This window comes from Sycon ciliatum, chromosome 10 (genome assembly GCF_964019385.1).
Source record: "Sycon ciliatum chromosome 10, ocSycCili1.1, whole genome shotgun sequence".
Classification (NCBI taxonomy): Eukaryota; Metazoa; Porifera; class Calcarea; order Leucosolenida; family Sycettidae; genus Sycon; species Sycon ciliatum.
Window position 1 is genome coordinate 5,546,806 of NC_088652.1, and position 19,217 is coordinate 5,566,022.

A 19,217-nucleotide genomic window follows, 5' to 3' on the forward strand; every position below is an offset into this window, starting at 1 on the left:
TTGCCAGCTGGATGCTAGTCGGATGGGTGCCAATCTCCAGCCTTCGACCGAGTGCTGCTGGATAATGCATGCATACCTGGAAATGATCCTGATAACTCAAAGCCGAAACAATCTCCATTTTGAATGGTGGGCAAAGAAGACTCGCACTTCTCACATACAGCTCTGGGCCAGTGATATTTCGTAGGAGTTGATGCAAGACACATGCTCCCTAGGAAAGTGGTCCTCACATTTTCCTGAGTACAAAATTCCGATACTATACATAGGAATTTGGTAACACTAGCTGGGTCAGATAAGGGCTGAGGAAACCAGAGAGAAGTGCCCCGAACACGTTCTCAATATTCATACCATCCACGTCACTAGTACCACTACTGTTATGCACATGTTTATAAAACAATCCATAACCACAGTGAACGGATATACTGATTATGCATACGAAATTTAGAGAGAAGTGCTACCAAAAAGAAACATAGTGTGAATAAAATTCTAGCGACTTTTGAATCATAAAAATAAGCAAAAAAAATACACCTGCTGCAAGTTTATAACGAACGAGCTGCAATTTTCTGCTATGCAATGGATTTACTGACAGGGATTAAATGCACAGGTGGGATATATAATGTCAATGGTAATTCTTCCGGTGATAAAGATATTGAGATTCGGTTACGAATCACCGTCAACATACATGTATAGCAAATTACTTCAAAAACCTCGCTCCGAACGGTTTAGCACTGAACTTACTTGTGAAAGTTACAAATGATATCCATACTGATGCGTGACATCAGGACACAAGAGCTGCAATGAACTATTTGAGAGTATATCAGTGATAAATGCATGCGCTACTGGAGTTAGAGGCAGAGAGATATGAAGAAAAAACTCAGAAAGACTGCAACATATCGCGTGCTTGCCATGAAAAAGTATACCATGATACAGTTTTGTGCAAAGAGAAAAAAGGCCCTATAAGTTACTAGTTATAATTAACTGTCCGCCAAGGTAACGAGTTAATAATTATAACATCAGATAGTGAGACAGCACGGCACAAGACTGACAAGTATATTGAGACATTTAACGACATGACACTGATCTGACACTTTACCTGGCTTTATATTATCTCTGTACCTTTGTGGACTGTTAGTCATAGCTAGTAACTTAAAGGTCCTTTTTCGCTTTACATATTACTATTGGCTCAACAACAGAGTTAAATGCTACTGTATCATTTGCATTTCGTTGAGGATATGTATCAGTCGGTCAAAATTGTGAAAAACATTTGGCGTTATTGGATGCTGACATAAGTATGCTGTTCTTCTGTGGCCGGCCCCCCTTCCTCTGCACGCCCAGCTCCGCATCCGGCACGAAGAACATCATTCTCGCGCAAATCCACACAGCCATATGCATCATTCCTAGCCAGGATCCAGCTCTCGTACGCCTCATTGGTTTCCATACTAGTGCGCGTGTTCTGAACCAAATCAAGTTCATCATCATGGGAAACAGATTGAGTTCTTACGTCCAGTTGGCAGGTAGTCAGCACTGAAAGAGGAAAACATAATATTGTCAGAACGATGGATACGTGGATGAGATACCAACTATGAACTTTGTGTCACCTTTCGGTAATGCAAATAGAGTTGCATGTTTTCACTCCCGTTGTACGGTTAACCTCAACTTTCTGAAAATCATGCACACTTCCGAATGTATAAGTGTGTAAGATGAAGGGCAGGTCTATAGTGCTAAATATGGACTTCTGGGGGTGTGATTGAGTTCTACAAGCACACATGATGCCCAGTTGCCAGCGGTAAACAATAGATCAGCACACGAAGCACAGAAGCCATATAATGTTTTCGACTAGGCCTTTCATTCCATTACTCTTCAGGTCGAATACAATGATGATTGACAAGGTAGTAAGCAAGTCCTTATAACCGGCACTTTTGGCGGGCAGAGCATTGACAAAAATGGCACCTGAAAAATAGCGCTAGTGGCACCCACTCTCACTTTACCATTCAAGCGAGTGCGCGCTACAAATCCCACCTTGCTGTGCTGGAGGCAATGTACATTGCCAAGCTGAAGCCTGAACTGTGCGTGCAAAAGAAGTATGTGCGAAAGTTGTCACTGTTTTGACATTGTAGTACCGTTGTCCCCACTGTTGTCTGATACTGGTAATATTCATTGTCTCACTGTGTACTTGGCGCCACTAGCGCTGTCTTTAAAGTGCTATTTGGTCTATGCTCTGACCGCTAAATATGCTGTTGGCGCCACTAGCGCTATTTTTCAAGTGCTATTACAAATAATAATATGGCTTCTGTTCTTCGTGTGCGTATTTGCTTTCCTCCAACCAAAAATCTATTTAAGCAATATATCGCGAGACATTATTTTCATGATCGATGATGTATATAAAGTTTATGATGGTATCTGCCCATGATGCACAATGCACTGAGGCCTGTAGGAATGCATGTATTATTTTTCCACACAGGAATTTCGAGTTAGAGAGGCCAGACTGAAGCGGTAACGTTATCATTTTTCGATGGTAAAGTATTTCTAAGAAACGTGTCCAGAACATCACTCTTGGAATTGTAAGATGAATGCCGTAGTACCATTTGGTAAAGTTTTGAAACCTCTGAATGTATCAATTTCGCTTTTTTCCAGAGAAAAGAAGGAAAAGGAACCCTATTACTATTCAGAAGCTTCAAATTTGGACTTTACGTACCAGGATCAGGTTTCGCGGGTGTCAACTTTAATTTCCATAGCAGGAAAACCGTCGCAGCCAGCACCAGCAGTCCTGCGCCAGACCCTCCCGCAATTATCGCTGCAGATTTGGAGCCGCTTGCGCTAGCTTGGTAGCCACTGGTTGCGTCGACTTGATCAGTTGTTGGTGCTATGAAAAAAGGGAAAACATCACCAAGAACAGATTCTGGACAACATATAATCTAATAAGTATTTTTGGTGCGAGGAACCATATCGTTTTCTGGTGAAATGTAGATGTAGGTGACCAACATTTTCTTTACATACAGTGACTATTCTAGTACCTTTTTAGTTGCCAGATTCCCCTAACGGAAATACCGAAAATACAGTTCCACCGAACATAACGTGTTATAGAGTAACCATAAAATCCAATCTGTTACAGGTAGAATCATAAAGAGAAGTTAACTCAATTGATATATGAGAACAGCAAGACGTATGAAGGAGGAGAATCGGTAACGTTCTTGGGTTTTGAACGATTCGAACGAAACGTTCCACCATCTATTGAGGGGTTAAATTCATGCCAACTCGAGGCTACACATGTGCAACAAATGTGCCAACCTTGATGCAACGTGGTGATGCGAGTGGAGGTCGATTGAGCACTGTCTCCATAGGCATTGCTTACATAGGTGGTGACATTATAGGTCATGCCTGGAGCCAGGCCAATCAAGGTAACATTTTCAGACGCGTTGCACACTGGTATCGATGTCATATTCCCAGACATATCATTTGCAGGCCTTCCGTACACACAATACTGGAGTATGGGAAGGTTTTTGCCTTCTGTCCGGCCTATAAAGACAGTGATGGTAGTACTTGAGAGGACGTAATTGTCAGGCGATGTTGGCGCTAATAAAAACATATTCAGATCACGTATGTATCAGTAAATTGTTCATACGTTACATAGTATTTGCGGTCTGCATTAAAAAGGCCTGTTAATATTCCAATGCATATTTGTGGAGAAGGAAATCTCCCATGGGATAATTGAGAAGAAATGTTTTTTTCATTTCTTAACTTCTTCCCTTTGATCACTGCACCATCAACCAAATGAATTGGGCACACGGGTAACTAATCCCTAACCTGATTCCGCAATGCTTGACCTGAGAATCATGCAATTGACATAGGAACGTCATTTGGGGAAAGAGACCATGCAAAAAGGAATGTGCGAGGTACAACACGAATCTCACAAAATTCTTCACCCCTGTTCGTGGTCGGTGTTTGATGTAATGATATCTCTTACCTTTAGGCACTGTTCCAATGCTGACTACAGGGGACATGCTACTATTGTGTCCGATCGTAGTTTTGAAGAATGCTCTGACCCTGTACAAAGTATTGGTTTCCAGGCCCGACAACACGATTGACTCGTTATTGTTACAAACTACAGTTGGTTTAGCCACAGTGTCATTTTTGTCGTACACAAAGCAGAATTCTGGTACCCAATCTCGTAGTATCTGTGGCTGCAATATGCGTGCATATATTCCAGTGTCCGTTGAGTTGACAGCTATGCCTGAGGGCGCTATAAAGCAGAGAACACAGTGAAGCACGCACAGAATACAGTGAAGCACGCACAGAATGCCACTGAACAATACATCTACATGTACATACATGTTTTTTCCCTTTGCGAATGATACCCTTATAACAGCGTGTATCTGGCCGTGCTGCGGAGACCTCAGGCGGCAGATCCATCAACGCCCCATCATTGATTTCTTGATTTTAATTTCACGGATCCTCCAGAGGCAGACAGATGCCTATCGAAGGGAGTCTCCTAACTAAATATGGAAAATGAGAAAGTATGTTCATAGGGGAGAAGAGGTAGAAGACTAGAATATAGAGTACAAAAGAGCACACCACCGGGACTCGAACCAGGGGCCTTGTTATTCGCGAGCAATGCTCTAACCAACTGAGCTACAGTATGACTCTTATCCACAGTGATGGTAAATCTATCCGTCTTCGATCAATTCGTATCTGGCTTGCATCATGCTGGCAACTCGGACCTATCAAGAGGGCCCTGGGCCAATGGCTTGATATCATGGGGAGCGCATCAAACTATGTCCACTGCGAGCAAATACAAATTGCAATTTCAAATTTGGACTTCACGGAGAATTTCAAAGTTGTTAGCAAATTAGAGGCCACATGCCACGTACTGCTCTTTTCTCTCCGAAACTCAACACTTGCAAGTCAGATATGAAAGAAAAAAAATCATCAGTGAAAAATTCTCCGTGAAGTCCACATTTGAAATTGCAATTTGTATTTGCTCGCAGTGGACATAGTTTGATGCGCTCCCCATGATATCAAGCGAATGGCGGAGGGCCCTCTTGATTGGTGTCAGTTTCCAGCATAATGCAAACCAGATATGAATTGATCGAAGAAGGTTAGATTTACCATCACTATGGATAAGAGGCATTCTGTAGCTCAGTTGGTTAGGCCATTGCTCGCGAATAGCAAGGCCCCTCCCTGCTTGGAGTCCCGGTGGTGTGACTGATGATTTTTTCTTTCTTTCATATCTTGCTTGCAAGTGTTGAGCTTCGGAGAGAAAAAGCAGTGCGTGGCACGTGGTCTCTAATTTCCTAAAAACTTTGAAATTCTCCGTGAAGTCCAAATTTGAAATTGCAATTTGTATTTTCCCGCAGTGGACATAGTTTGATGCGCTCCCCAGGATATCAAGCGAATGTCCCAGGGCCCTCTTGATTGGTGGGAGTTGCCAGCATAATGCAAGCCAGATATGAATTGATCGCAGAAGGATAGATTTACCATCACTGTGGATAAGAGTCATACTGGAGCTCGGTTGGCTAGAGCATTGCTTGCGAATAGCAAGGCCCCTGGTTCAAGTCCCGGTGGTGTGACTGATGATTTTTTCTTTCTTTCATACCTGGCTTGCAAGTGTTGAGTTTCGGCGAGAAAAATACAGTACGTGGCATGTGGCCTCTATTTTCCTAAAAACTTTGAAATTCTCCGGTAAGTACAAATTTTATAAAAGCTATTAAGAGAACAAATTCTGCTGTCATCGCCACACTACAACAAAGTCATGAAGGTTTACCAAAATCGATTTTCTTGTCACAATCATCAATAATTTATATACATTCAATAATGTGTTACAAGAACAAAACAAAGTGCTAAAAATAGAATGAGGGAAGGTGAGACAATAGAAGTAAAGTGAGAGCAAAGTGCAACAGGGGTGTGGAACTAATTGCAACGCCAGAACTGTGTAGTGAGACAAACAATCATGCTGTGCACCTACGAAAACAATCCAAGAAAGAGCCGCCCCATACTTGAATGCGTCGTAAACGACGCATTCAAATGCAAAACTTCAAAAGATCGTAACTCAGTCCAATCTCGCTCAAATCCATCGATCGAAATATCCAGGGCGAAGAGAAAACTCTCACCTGTCGGGAGAACCAATCCGCGAAGCGCTGCGAACAACGGGTCCTGAGATAAATCACACGTAAGTTGAGCCGCGATTGCGGCAATTTCAAAAGCGCGCAGTGCAACTTTAGTATTGAGAATTTTGAGACTTTTCGTCACGCTGGTTTACTCGAATTTGCACGGGTTTCACTGTTGATATTGTCAAGAGTACACAGCAAAAAAATTGGAACTCCACGATCGAGTAAAATGAAATATCTGGAGCGGGACGCAATTGGACGCATTTGGGGCATTTTTCGTACTGTCGCTGCGATCTTGCGCTGGATAGACGGTGTGCTGGCTATCATGATCGACCTCGTGCTCTTCCTTTCGCGGAGACCGTTCCGGGAAGTCCTAGATTGTGAGGATTGAGTGAGTAGAACTGAAGCTATGATCCGAGGAACACGAAAAAATGCAGAATTTTGAAAATTTCCTGTGGCTCTTAAAGGGTTAACGCAACTACATATTTCTTCTGATTTTTATTTCCATTGCTATCAGGTTCGACCTCATTTCCTCTGTGCTGCGCTGACGAGTCCACAAAGGACGAAACAGTTCTGTCCGCAGATTGAGTATTCCGCTCCTGCTCTTGTAGCAGTTGAGCACTCTTGCGTAGGGTAGTGCCTTTGCTGTTTGCGTTATGCAGAGCTCACTGACTTGTCAGTTTGAGCACTCTGGCAAGGTACGTTTGGACCTGATTGGAAATTTTTATTTCCATTGCTATCAGGTTCGGCCTCATTTCCTCTGTGCTGCGCTGACGAGTCCACAAAGGACGAAACAGTTCTGTCCGCAGATTGAGTATTTCGCTCCTGCTCTTGTAGCAGTTGAGCACTCTTGCGTGGGGTAGTGCCTTTGCGGTTTGCGTTATGCAGAGCTCACTGACTTGTCAGTTTGAGCACTCTGGCAAAGTACGTTCGGACCTGATTGGAAATTTTTATTTCCATTGCTATCAGGTTCGGCCTCATTTCCTCTGTGCTGCGCTGACGAGTCCACAAAGGACGAAACAGTTCTGCCCGCAGATTGAGTATTTCGCTCCTGCTCTTGTAGCAGTTGAGCACTCTTGCGTGGGGTAGTGCCTTTGCTGTTTGCGTTATGCAGAGCTCACTGACTAGTCAGTTTGAGCACTCTGGCAAGGTACGTTCGGACCTGATTGGAAATTTTTATTTCCATTGCTATCAGGTTCGGCCTCATTTCCTCTGTGCTGCGCTGACGAGTCCACAAAGGACGAAACAGTTCTGTCCGCAGATTGAGTATTTCGCTCCTGCTCTTGTAGCAGTTGAGCACTCTTGCGTGGGGTAGTGCCTTTGCTGTTTGCGTTATGCAGAGCTCACTGACTTGTCAGTTTGAGCACTCTGACAAGGTACCTTCGGACCTGATTGGAAATTTTTATTTCCATTGCTATCAGGTTCGGCCTCATTTCCTCTGTGCTGCGCTGACGATTCCACAAAGGACGAAACAGTTCTGTCCGCAGATTGAGTATTTCGCTCCTGCTCTTGTAGCAGTTGAGCACTCTTGCGTGGGGTAGTGCCTTTGCTGTTTGCGTTATGCAGAGCTCACTGACTTGTCAGTTTGAGCACTCTGACAAGGTACGTTCGGACCTGATTGGAAATTTTTATTTCCATTGCTATCAGTTTCGGCCTCATTTCCTCTGTGCTGCGCTGACGAGTCCACAAAGGACGAAACAGTTCTGTCCGCAGGTTGAGTGTTTCTTCTGCTTAAAAAAGATCAGGATTATGCAAACGAATACAAACAGCCTCCAGTACTTTCAACTGACTAGCGTACCGTGCACGACAGAGAACAGAAAAACTAAAATCATCATACACCTGCAGACACTTAGGGTGAGACAACAGACGAAGAAAAACGGCAGACTTCTTACGATCATAATCACCATCCGATTCCTCGTCTCCACCAACCGCAACCTCGTCCCCCGTCTCATCTTCCAACTCGTCCTCAGTGTCGTACTCCGTGTCATTCTCCTCATCACCACCGATCGGTCCCAGGCTCGCTTCACTTTGCTGAACCTCTGTTCGTTGACTCCTTCTTTGATCTTGATGGTAATTTGTTACTATTGTTGTTGTTGTCATTGTTGTTGTTCCTGTTGTTGCTAAATCTTCTGTTCCCAGTGTCTTCACCGGTGAGGAATCGGATGGTGATTGTGATCGTAAGAAGTCTGCCGTTTTTCTTCATCTGTTGTCTCACCCTAAGTGTCTGCAGGTGTATGATGATTTTAGTTTTTCTGTTCTTTGTCGTGCACGGTACGCTAGTCAGTTGAAAGTACTTGAGGCTGTTTGTATTCGTTTGCATAAGCCTGATCTTTGTAAGCAGAAGAAACATGTACTTGCGTTAAGATTGTTTTCGTAGGTGCACAGCATGATTGTTTTTCTCACTACACAGTTCTAGCGTTGCAATTCGTTCCTCACCCCTGTTGCACTTAGCTCTCACTTTACTTTTATTGTCTCACCTTCCCTCATTCTATTTTTAGCACTTTGTTTTGTTCTTGTAACATTATTGAATGTATATAAATTATTGATTTGGCTTGGTTATTCTTCAGTCACGGCTTTCCACTGATGATTGTGACAAGAAAATCGATTTTGGTAAACCTTCATGACTTCGTTGTAGTGTGGCGATGACAGCATAACTTGTTCTCTTTATAGCTATTGTAAAATTGTTGTCTCCGCGTCGATTATTTAAGTACAAATTTGAAATTATTATTATTATTATTTGCGTCCCACCCGCCTGTGTGGATTCACAGGAAGTGTGAGTTTCGAAGTCTGAAGAAAACTTTGAACGGTCTCTGCTGGGACGACGACTACACCAAAGCTCGGTGGTTAGAGCATCGTTGGCTACAAGCGAGGGTCGCTGGTTCGAGTCCTGGTGGTGACAGTCAATTTTTTCTTCAGACTTTTCCCGTTTGTCTCTTTCCCTCAAACCAGTTAATATTATTATTTTTATTACACCTTCTAGTGGCTAAAGATGAATCAGTGCCAGTATACATGAGGTACCTGGCGGATAATGCCGGAAGGAAATTGAGCCAATGCTCAGCTCTGTTCCTGGTGACCACACAGCAACTACAACTTGCCAGTGATTGGCAACAGTGATACTACCTGTACATGCATCGTAGTAGTGCAAGTCATACAAGAATATAAAAAATTATTTTCATTAAGGACAAATTGGAGGCGTATCCAATTTTTGAAAGAAAATGTGTCCGCACCGACGCAATCCACACAGTGAAGTAAGCCGATTTGCCGAACGTTTTCGTTCTCTTCGAATCATGGGTAAGTACAGGGAATAATGGAAAAATGGAAAATAAAGCAATTTATAGAGCTACCGCAAAAGCATAGATCGAGAACCTCACGCTATACGTGTGGAAAAAAATAATTCAGCAGAACAGGTCAAATGACGAGGATACAGATGACGACGAGGCGGATGAGGGCGAGGATACAGATGACGACGAGGCGGGTGATGACGAGGCGGCGGATGACGACGAGACGGATGACGATGAGACGGCTGGTGGTGATGGTGATAAAACGGACGAGGAGGAGTTAGGTGGCAGGGAAGGTGATGGAGCTGATTAGGGTGAAATTCGTAAGAAGTCAGCTGTGTACTTGCATTTGTTATCTCGTCCCGATTGTTTGAGTGTGTATGACGATTCCCACTTCTCTGTTCTGTGTCGTGCTCGTTATGTCCAGCAGTTGAAGGTCCTTGAAGCTGTTTGTATTCTTACGCATAAGCCCGATTCGTGTAAGCAAGAAGAACATGTTTTAGCACTTAGGTTATTCTCGTGAGTTTGCACCCCGTGTTTATGAGTTGTTTCTGCACTGTTCATGCCCATTTGTCACACTTACTCTTTATCTAAGTTCTCACTTTTTGTAATACTTACCACAAGTTACCCGTCATGTGTCACACTTCTTTGGATTTTTAACCTTTGTTTTTCCCTTGATCACTTTAGTTCCGTATTTCCACTAATGATCAGAGCTTGAAAATCGATTTTGGAAACACACAAAACAAAACCTTGAACAAATTGTCATGTTGTGTGGTGATGTCTGCGGCATTCATACTTTTCATAGCTATTATTAAACTTTCATCTCCACGTAGATTATTTGTATTTAATATTTCACGGTTCGCGTGAGACTCGGCCAAAGGCCCAGTTTTCCGCATCCGCAGGAACGCCACCACCCTCTTGGATCAGGCAGCCAGGCATAGTGGGATGGTCTAAGACCATGATTGAGAAACAGAGGGTAGCAGGTTCAAGTCCTGCTTGGGAGCGGAAGGATTTTTTCCAGCCGTGCTGCGACCCACAGTTAATTGGGAACTCGTGGCCTGGCACGAGGGAAACATGGATGCAGTGAATGGGATTTCGGTCTTTGACCACTTTGTGGTGGGTCTGATCTACTCACCCACCACCGCTTAGGAGCTGCATCTGTGCCCTGATCCAAATGACTAAAACACAAAGACAACATCAGTGGGGAGAAGCACTCCTGACACTTTCACGAGGATTAGCGCCAAACAACTGACGAGACAAAACATTTTCCTTCTTAACACATAGTTCAGGAGACAAATTACGGATTAACGACAAGCCACTGTGGTGTCTGCAACGCCGCATGAGGTGGTGTTAGAAGGTGATGATGGATCCATACGACGCTGCTATCTGGACACCGTACGACCAGCACCGAGCAACCTTGAACCATCGGCCGATCCAGCGGCTACCCCTACGCCCGACACATCGGCTGACCACACTACAGACCAGACCATTTGCAGGCCTGCCAGTTCCCAAGACTCCCGGCCTACACCCCCATTGTCTGCATCCAGTACGATATGGAAGTCGACACGTACTCACAAGCCCAGAACTGTTATGGATCTGTGAGCTCTCTAAAGAGGGGGAGAGATGTGAGCGCTGTGGGTTTCCCAGATTAGTTGTTTCTTATTTTGTCGAAGTCATTTGGTATTATAATATTATTACTCTGTTCTGGTGTACTACCATGCCAATGCTTGAAATGCATGCAGGAACTGATCTGAGTCGAGCTGCCCGCGGATGTTGATTTGGGGCGAAGCTTCTTGAGGACTTTGAGTAGAGAGAGCGTTCGGCTCAAGCTTATCCGACTTCCACTTTGTTTTACCTGTATTCTCGTGTTACCTGTGAATCCCTTGTTACCATAACTGTATTGCTGGAACAAGTGTGTGTGTGTGTGTGTGACCTCGGCTGGGAGACGGTAACAAAGGTAACTGCTGAAAGAAAGAGACACATTGCTTTAAAAAAAGTCACGATAGCACAGCAACAATTCTGTAGTGGCATTATTGTGCTGGTTCCTGGTTCTGGGGTTGGCTGGAGAAACGCGATGCAGTGGCAATACAGCAAGTAGCTGAGGAGGACGAGTGATGAAATGCAATTTGTACATACACGAGAGAGCAGCAACAGTCCGGCGGACAGCCAAACTGGGGAGAATTGCACCAGGGCCAATGATGCGCAGTGCGCGGCGTTGAACATTATCCAGACGTTGGATGTGGCTGGCTGGCGCACCCATCCACACAAGGGGGCATACTCCATCAGGGGCCTCACGAATGCCTTGTAGACAGTCGTTCGGCCAGCTGGCGTTAAAATGTGGCCCGCTCGTCGGAGAAAGCCGAGGCGCTGCTGGGCGCGGATGGTCACGGTCCTGAGGTGACTAGCGAAGGACAATTTGGAGTCAAATCGAACACCGAGCAGTGATATGCTGGTTTCCTCCGGTACAGGGGTACCACCAAACAGGATTTGGGGCAGGTCTAGGTCAGTGCGTCGGAGGGTAGCAGTCATAGCCTGTGACTTGATGGGCTCGAAAGACACTTTCCATTGGCAACCTCACTCATGCAGGCGGTTTGTGGATACCTGCAAGGAGTGTGCAGCGTCCCGAGGGCACTGAGCTGAGGATACTAGACTGTATAGTGTCGTATCGTCCGCGTAGGCCTCAAGCTGAGCATTGCCATTAAGAACATCGGCAGCGTCATTCACGTATATTAGAAACAGCGTAGGGCCCAAAATACTGCCTTGGGGCACCCCTGCAGAGATTGGTTAGAGAGAAGAAATCTGACCGCCGACTAAGCACTGGAGTGAACGGCCGTCAAGATAAGAAGATAGCCAGCTATGGAGCGTCAAGGGATGATTGCCCTCGTCTTCTGGGATGCTGGCGTGGCTAAGTGGTGCTTCCCCAAGAACTCTTCTAAGGTGAGGTAATGTTGGCTTGATGGAGTTTTGTTCGTAGCTTGTTCTTGTACGCTGTGCCGTGGCTCGTTTGTAGACACATAAATCGTGCCAATATTGGGCCAATATTGAGGGGTATGCCAATTTCATAGTTCCCTTCAAAGGATTTTGCGGTGGCTTTGGAATGTCGATCTACACCCCAAAGCAAACCTACCTGCAAAATTTGAGCGAAATCTGAGAGATCGACTTGCACATATGTTCGGGTTTTCTCAGACATGCTCTCTTAAGAACATCAAATTGCCCAAGTCTTTCGTGCATAAGAAAGTAAATTATCGTGTCCGTTTCCAACTGGAGGTCAAGACGGCAGGACACCCATTAGACCCTAGCGGCAGATGAAGCGCGTGACGGAGAAAGCCCATTAGCAGCATCCACGTGCCCCTGCCACAAGTTCTCAACTAGTTCTTTTTCCTTTTTCGATTTTCTAAAAAATGTTCCTGCTCCCGAAGCTGGCTATAAATCCCTGCATTCTGACCGCAAAGTGGTCATTGGCTGCCTAAATTTTTGAAAGCGGGAGTGTACATAAATCACGGTCTTTGTAATAATTATGGTAGAAGTGGTAATGATCATGGATTTAGCCATGGGCGGGTAATGCTAGCATTATGGCTGGCAATACAGTCCATTTTTCCAGGTGGCATAATGCTGGCATTATAACACCATCTTGCATGCAAAATTGGAATTATAAGCATAATTGCCGGTCGGCAACGGTGTCATGCATGAAGCTGGCTAGGTCCACTTCCGAAAATCGTGCATATGAACCCGTCCGCCTTCGTCCGGAGACTTGACGTTGCAAATCAACATTCATAGTGGATTTTTCAGACAATATGCTCACTGCTGCTTAAGTTTTGTTCTTGTACGCTTTGGCCTTGATTTAAGACGGCCTTCTTAAATCGACTTTTCCAACTTTCAAACTGGCATTATGGAGTAGTGTGAGCATTTTCAGTGGCATTATATCCTCATTATTATGAGCAATGCCTTTAGCATTATCGCGGCAGATAACTAGCATTTACCGCCCATGCCTACATAGATTGGGCTATGTGCTTTCGACTTTCAACTAAAGTGCTTACAATCGTTTCAAAGCTGGCCAGCATTCACCCTCGCGCTCAACTTTTGTCTCATTTTTTTGTCATACTTTGTTGCGTTGGTCTGGATAGCTACTTTTCCGCCCATATTTGCCATACTAGCTACCCAGGCCAATTATCTTGCCGCCCTGGCTCCATTTCTCTCTCTCTCTCTCTCTGTCTCCATCTCTCTCTCTCTTTCCCATAATGTAGTCCTTGTAGTTCGTTTTGTCTCCGTCTCTTCGTCTTTAATAAATGTCTTCCCAACTACCAGTTTCCGTTGTCCGTTGTGTCTGGGGACGTATGACACTTTGTTTGCAAATTAACGGTGGCTATTAGCCCCTTTACTGCATATGTAGGTGAATACAGCAGGGCTATTTTGGTAAGTATAGGAGTAGCCAGATGGATGTCTAAAATATTATCTATGAGATCCCTACCGTGTGGTGTATATCTTTGGCAATAGGAATTTAGCTTCATTGAGCAAGATTCGAATCCGAAGGTCTCCTTCTCTGGAGAATAATACCCGCATTCGTTTTGTCCACCTCCTCCTTGTAATGGTGCAGTAATCCAAGAAACATTGTTTGCAGCGAGTGGAACTGGTAGCGTCCATGTCCAGGTTTTGGATCCAGATGTTCGTTGAAGAGCAACCCACACATTGCATGTATTGGTTTTGAAGAAGTACGAGGAAGTCGTGCAGTTATCACTGGAAGAACTGTTGCACTGACCGTTTCGGGGTCCAAGCAGGTCTCCTGCACACTCTCCATGAAATCTATTCTGGATATTTGCCAGAATGCTACCTCTCCGGGCACACTCAGCAGACGCATCATCGTATGTCTTACGTGTGGGAATGTAAAGTGTTTCGAGGCTTCCCGATGCTTCTTGGTCCTGTGAGCAAAAGTACCAGTTATCTGCAGAATTGACAGTTTGTGTTAAAAAAAAACGTGATTATAAAGACATTGATATGATCCAATAAACCAATGGAACCACTCCATGTATATGTCCACAAAAGGTGGAGGCACCTCGACTAGAGTGCTAAACAGACCAATGTCCAGAGAAATATCAGGAAAAGCGCCAAGATCAGGTGCAAAGAGAATTTTCAGGCATGACAGTGGTCACCAGACAGGGGAAATTGGAACAGATGTTTTGAGAGTGGCACTACATACTTTAGAACAAAACTATTCACCCCATATATTTTCGCAATCTATACCTTCGCATGCAGAGACGCAAATCGACACTATCAAGTAGGCATTTCCTTTCATCTATACAACGTTTTCCCTCACTAATCATCAAGATAGTACAGGGAATGTTGGTAATTTGGAAAAAATGTAACTACATAAAGTTTTTAATAAGGAAAGAAAGAAAAAAGGAAACACTCTAACCTAATTAAAAAATGATTAATGTGCTAAAACTCCAAAAACGGAACCTGCGAGTTATAGGCAGACATGGCCAACACATCAGGAAATACTGGGCACACTTTCCTGAGCTAGGTGTGCCACCAAGCATCTGCAAAGATAACACACCCTCCTTCTATATACATAGTCCTGGATCTATGTTAGGAATACAGAGCGCTTCTAACACAGAAAGGTGTAAGCTTCCACAAGTTTAATCTTAATACAGATTCACGCTACAACTTCCGACAACTAGCACTGCACGACAAAAATATTAATGATGATTGATGGACGACTTTTCGACGCTGGTCTCCTCCATTGGGCTTGGTTGTTTGGCAGCTCCAGTTGACACCTTCAACTGGACGTCCTGAGGTATGCACTCATCAAGCACGACATAGATGTAAAAATTATCATTGAAGCTGTATTCTCTGCTGATGCAATAACTAACCTTGAATCTCACATCCTTGGACAAGGATTCTTATATGGCAGAGACCTAAACGAGCACGTAGGTGGTATCGATGTATTGATCAAGTCCTCCTTTGCTTCTGATAATCTAGACTAACTCCAGTCCGCTGAACATACAACACTTTGGGCTATGTGTTGCAAGTTTGGTGATCGGTTCTGTGTACCTCACCTACTCCTGTAGCCCCACCAACCTCTGTCTCATCAATTCACGTGGCGAAACACTACCTTAGGCCAAAGAACTGTCCCCAAACGGAGTTCTAGCGGGGGATTTCAACGTGCATTGTTAATATTAGCTTGGTAGCGAAAAATCAAACCCTCTGGGGGATAGCCTTGAGGATCTTTGTGTCACGCACGAGCTAACGAAACTTTTTCGAGAGCCCGCTTGAGGTGCCACCCCACTAAACCTCATTCTGTCGACTTTCCAAAATCCATCAGCCCGAAAATACTTGAACCTTTGGGTCGCTACAAACATGGAACTCAATAAGATAAATTCCTGACCATTTCAACAAGCCGGGGACAGACCACTACGCTAACTGTGTGGCGTTAAGAGCGTCCTGGCTGAGGGTGACTCGGAGCACACCTCAAGGCCGTCCATTGGGCCTTCAGTATCACCCACGATGCAGAGTTGGCTTGCCTAAAAGTTACTATTACCATCGCTGCAGACATGGAACAGTTCATTATCCATCAATCTCTCGCAACCCGCTATTCTAATCCCAAGTAGTGTGTGTTCTCCTGATTGCACATAAATGATGCGTATTAAGGACAGAGAATGGAGCAAATGGCGAAACTATTTTGCCAATGGCGCCAAGAAGCAATCCTCCGCCGACTCTCTTACCCTTGTTATCTCTACACCTCAACAATCCAGGCTGGAGATGTAACGGCACTTTAGGACCCGACGTACCTGCGGCTAAGTTCGCGACAAGGCATGGTGGTCCAATCTGAAAGGAGTATGCGTTCTTTGCCGGAACGCTGACATAATCCTCCTTCTCGACAACGCCGGGAAACAACACATCAAACACGTCTCTCGTAAGAAGGAGAGCTATGTGCCACAGCGGGTGTGGACTGGCATGTATTTACTGCCATATGACTAGGTATGTGTTTACCACCATATTAATAGACGATAAGTACAACTGCCGTGTTGTCTTCAAATTCCTTCTCAGGAGTCAAGCTCCATTTGAAGACATCCAAGAAGACGATTGCCTGATGAGTCCAGCGGGGACGAAACGTACGTCCCAATCGAATTACGCTGTTGCTGTGTCATCTATTATGCCATGCGCTAACTGACATACCAGCATGGCATGTCTGATACCTCAAAACATGCATCGACTAGGCACCAAGCGCGATATGATGTTGGTTAGGGTCAGAAGGAGAGCTCTGTGCCACAACTATCCAGCCTGGCGAGGATATGTTGGCAGACGTGTATTTAAAGCCATATCGCCAGATGTGTCTTTACCACTATAGTAATTATCGTCGTCAAGAGCAGCAAAAAAACAATAAAATTCTTGTCCAAACGATTCTTCTTTCAAAGCATACCATCGTGGCATCAACATGGCATAATGTGAGTCAGGTTCTACGACGAAAGATGCAAATGGGAAAATTAAATGTATGAGCAAAGAGTCAAAGGCAGAAATGCCCAGACTGAAGAACGGACGTGCTTCGTGAACTTAGTAGTCGGTCTTCAGCACAGAGCAAGAAAAATCAGGAAGTCGTTTTGTATAACTCACTGTATTTTACGTACTTAGAAGTTGCAACTTCGGCGGTAATAGTCATGACGTTGGTTGCTCCAACGAGGAGCACACGCTAGTGTGCTCCGGATGGCAGTCGTGAGTCAGTCAAGTGTCAAGTTCGGCAAGAAGCGTGCGCTCCTCGTTGGAGCAACCAACTTCATCACTGTATTTTATTCCCGTATTTATGCAGAAGACGTTACTTCAGTAACGTCTTGCGCTAGCCAGGGTCCACACAGCTTTAGTTTGGTATTTGTGTGTTTGTTTGTGTGTTTGTGTCACGCCTTGCGCTATCCCGTATCTGTCCCGTACCGTAACGTACCATCAAACACAGCTGGCAACATACGGCTGACAGCAATATTCAAATAGAGCTTTCAAACGCCAGATCGTAACGTGAAGCAACTTTGAAGAATGGGTATGAATGCGAAGTTTATGGGGGAATGCATGTAGGGCGATTGTGCGGGTTAGAATCCCAGGATATGCCTTAAAAGAAATAGGAGAATTGAAAAATGTATAAAATCCCTATGCTTTTTTTGCCGTCGTCAAGGCGGTAGACCGTGTCGTGTTGCCCTCGATCGTACCTGTCCCGTACCTATCCCGTACCGTACCATCAAAGACGGCTGGCCACAATGCATAATTGAAGTAGGGCTTTCAAATGCAAGATCATAACGTGAAGCAACTTGGAAGAATTAGTATGTATACGAAGTGTATCGGGGGATGCATGCAGGGCGCGCGATAGTGCGAGTTCGAATCCCAGGTTAAAAAAGGAATTTTTTAAAGAATTTATAACATCCCTATCCTTTTTTTGCCTAGGTCATCAAGGCAAAAAAAGCATAGCGTAGGGCCCTGAGCTTCTAGGCTCTCTCGTTCAAAACGGGATCATCTCAATGCACGGAAAACCCTGAACTCGATGAGCAGGTTTGGTGGGCGTCGGGTGTGCAGGTTTACCTGCTGCGAAAGCTCTTCTCAGGCGCGTCACGCATGCACGCGTCACGCACGCGAACAGCCTCGCGAAACCTTTCTGATGACGGTAATAGTCACCACAACGAACCATTATGGGCCTGACGCATCCACATAACCATGTAATCATTTCATAACCATTTTCCTGACAGAACTTTTGGAAAATGTATACATATGTAGTATCCGTGCCCGACCAATACGGAAGTAGTACGGAACTAATACGGAGCTTTGCCTGATGTATATTTAGTTTATTTTCGTATGTAAGCGTACGGCGTCTGCTGCATTAAAGCGGCTGCGCTTTTCTGTTTTAATGAGATGAGATTAGATACCAACAACAAAGCTAACTCGAAGAAGAAGTAGTCAACCTCTAGGTGTGCACCGGAGGGAAAGTCATTTATTTGCCGCTTCTTCTTTAACTTCTAATATATCCTAGGTGTGTACCTAAGAGAATAATAATAAAAGATAACTCGTGTTAAATGCACCGCGCCTACCACTCGGCTACCATTACACATACATATACACACAAAAGAGGTGAAAGGCCGTGTATCTGTAACTTTTAGTTTCACGCATTTCAACAATCATCAGACAGCGGCATTTACTATGGGATGCTATTCGAGCAGGCGTGGATACTTGGTGCTAGTTTGAAAGTTAGTGTGTGTGTAGATGTGGCAATGGGACATTGCTATTGAGTTGTTGGTGAGAGGCAACGGATGTAGATTAGAATAAAAACGAGAGAACGGCACAGCTATCAAGTCATCGAGGGCAAGAACGGCAGTAGTGGAAGAACATAGAAGGGGTGAAGAGAGAGAGAGAGAGCGAGAGTGAGAGAGTGAGAGAGAGAAAGAGTGAGAGCGAGAGAGAGAGAAGGAAAGCACAACGGCGCCAAACTGGGTACAGGTGGCACCATGTTGACACACAACTCGTGTAACTGAGTCATAGAATCTGGACAGGTAACACTTGTGCTCGTGTCTGTATTTCGATACCAACTTCGACTTTTTGTCGATGTTCACCGTGTCTGCTTCTAGTGTCTCCAACTTCTCAGCATAGTGGACAGCGTTCAAGTAGCCCCGGACCGTGATGATGGGGGACGACGGCCCATTTGACAGAGTGTTCTTTTGCTCGACCTTTCATATGCTCCTGGATAGTTTCGTGCTTTATTCCATTCTCTCATGCCTTGTCTCGGTCGCGTGGTTGTTGTATCTCTACTTAAAGGGTGTTTCCGCAAAGCCGAGGTACCTGTGTGGCTGCTCTCTTCCTGTGTACTGTATTG

The 19,217-nt window shown here is 44.7% G+C and overlaps 1 protein-coding gene across 1 annotated transcript in view; it reads right to left on the reverse strand.

Annotated features, from left to right (window-relative positions):
• Positions 1-353: 353 nt before the first annotated feature.
• Positions 354-19,217, reverse strand: part of LOC135825716 (uncharacterized) — a 65,631-nt gene continuing 46,767 nt past the window's right edge. Inside the window, exons 6-9 of the mRNA XM_065338338.1 lie at positions 3,962-4,237; positions 3,286-3,570; positions 2,693-2,860; positions 354-1,521 (exon numbers count right to left, since the gene is read on the reverse strand). Of these exons, the coding sequence (XP_065194410.1) occupies positions 1,268-1,521; positions 2,693-2,860; positions 3,286-3,570; positions 3,962-4,237 (983 nt within the window). The 3' untranslated portion in view covers positions 354-1,267. The remainder of the gene's footprint in view (positions 1,522-2,692; positions 2,861-3,285; positions 3,571-3,961; positions 4,238-19,217) is intronic.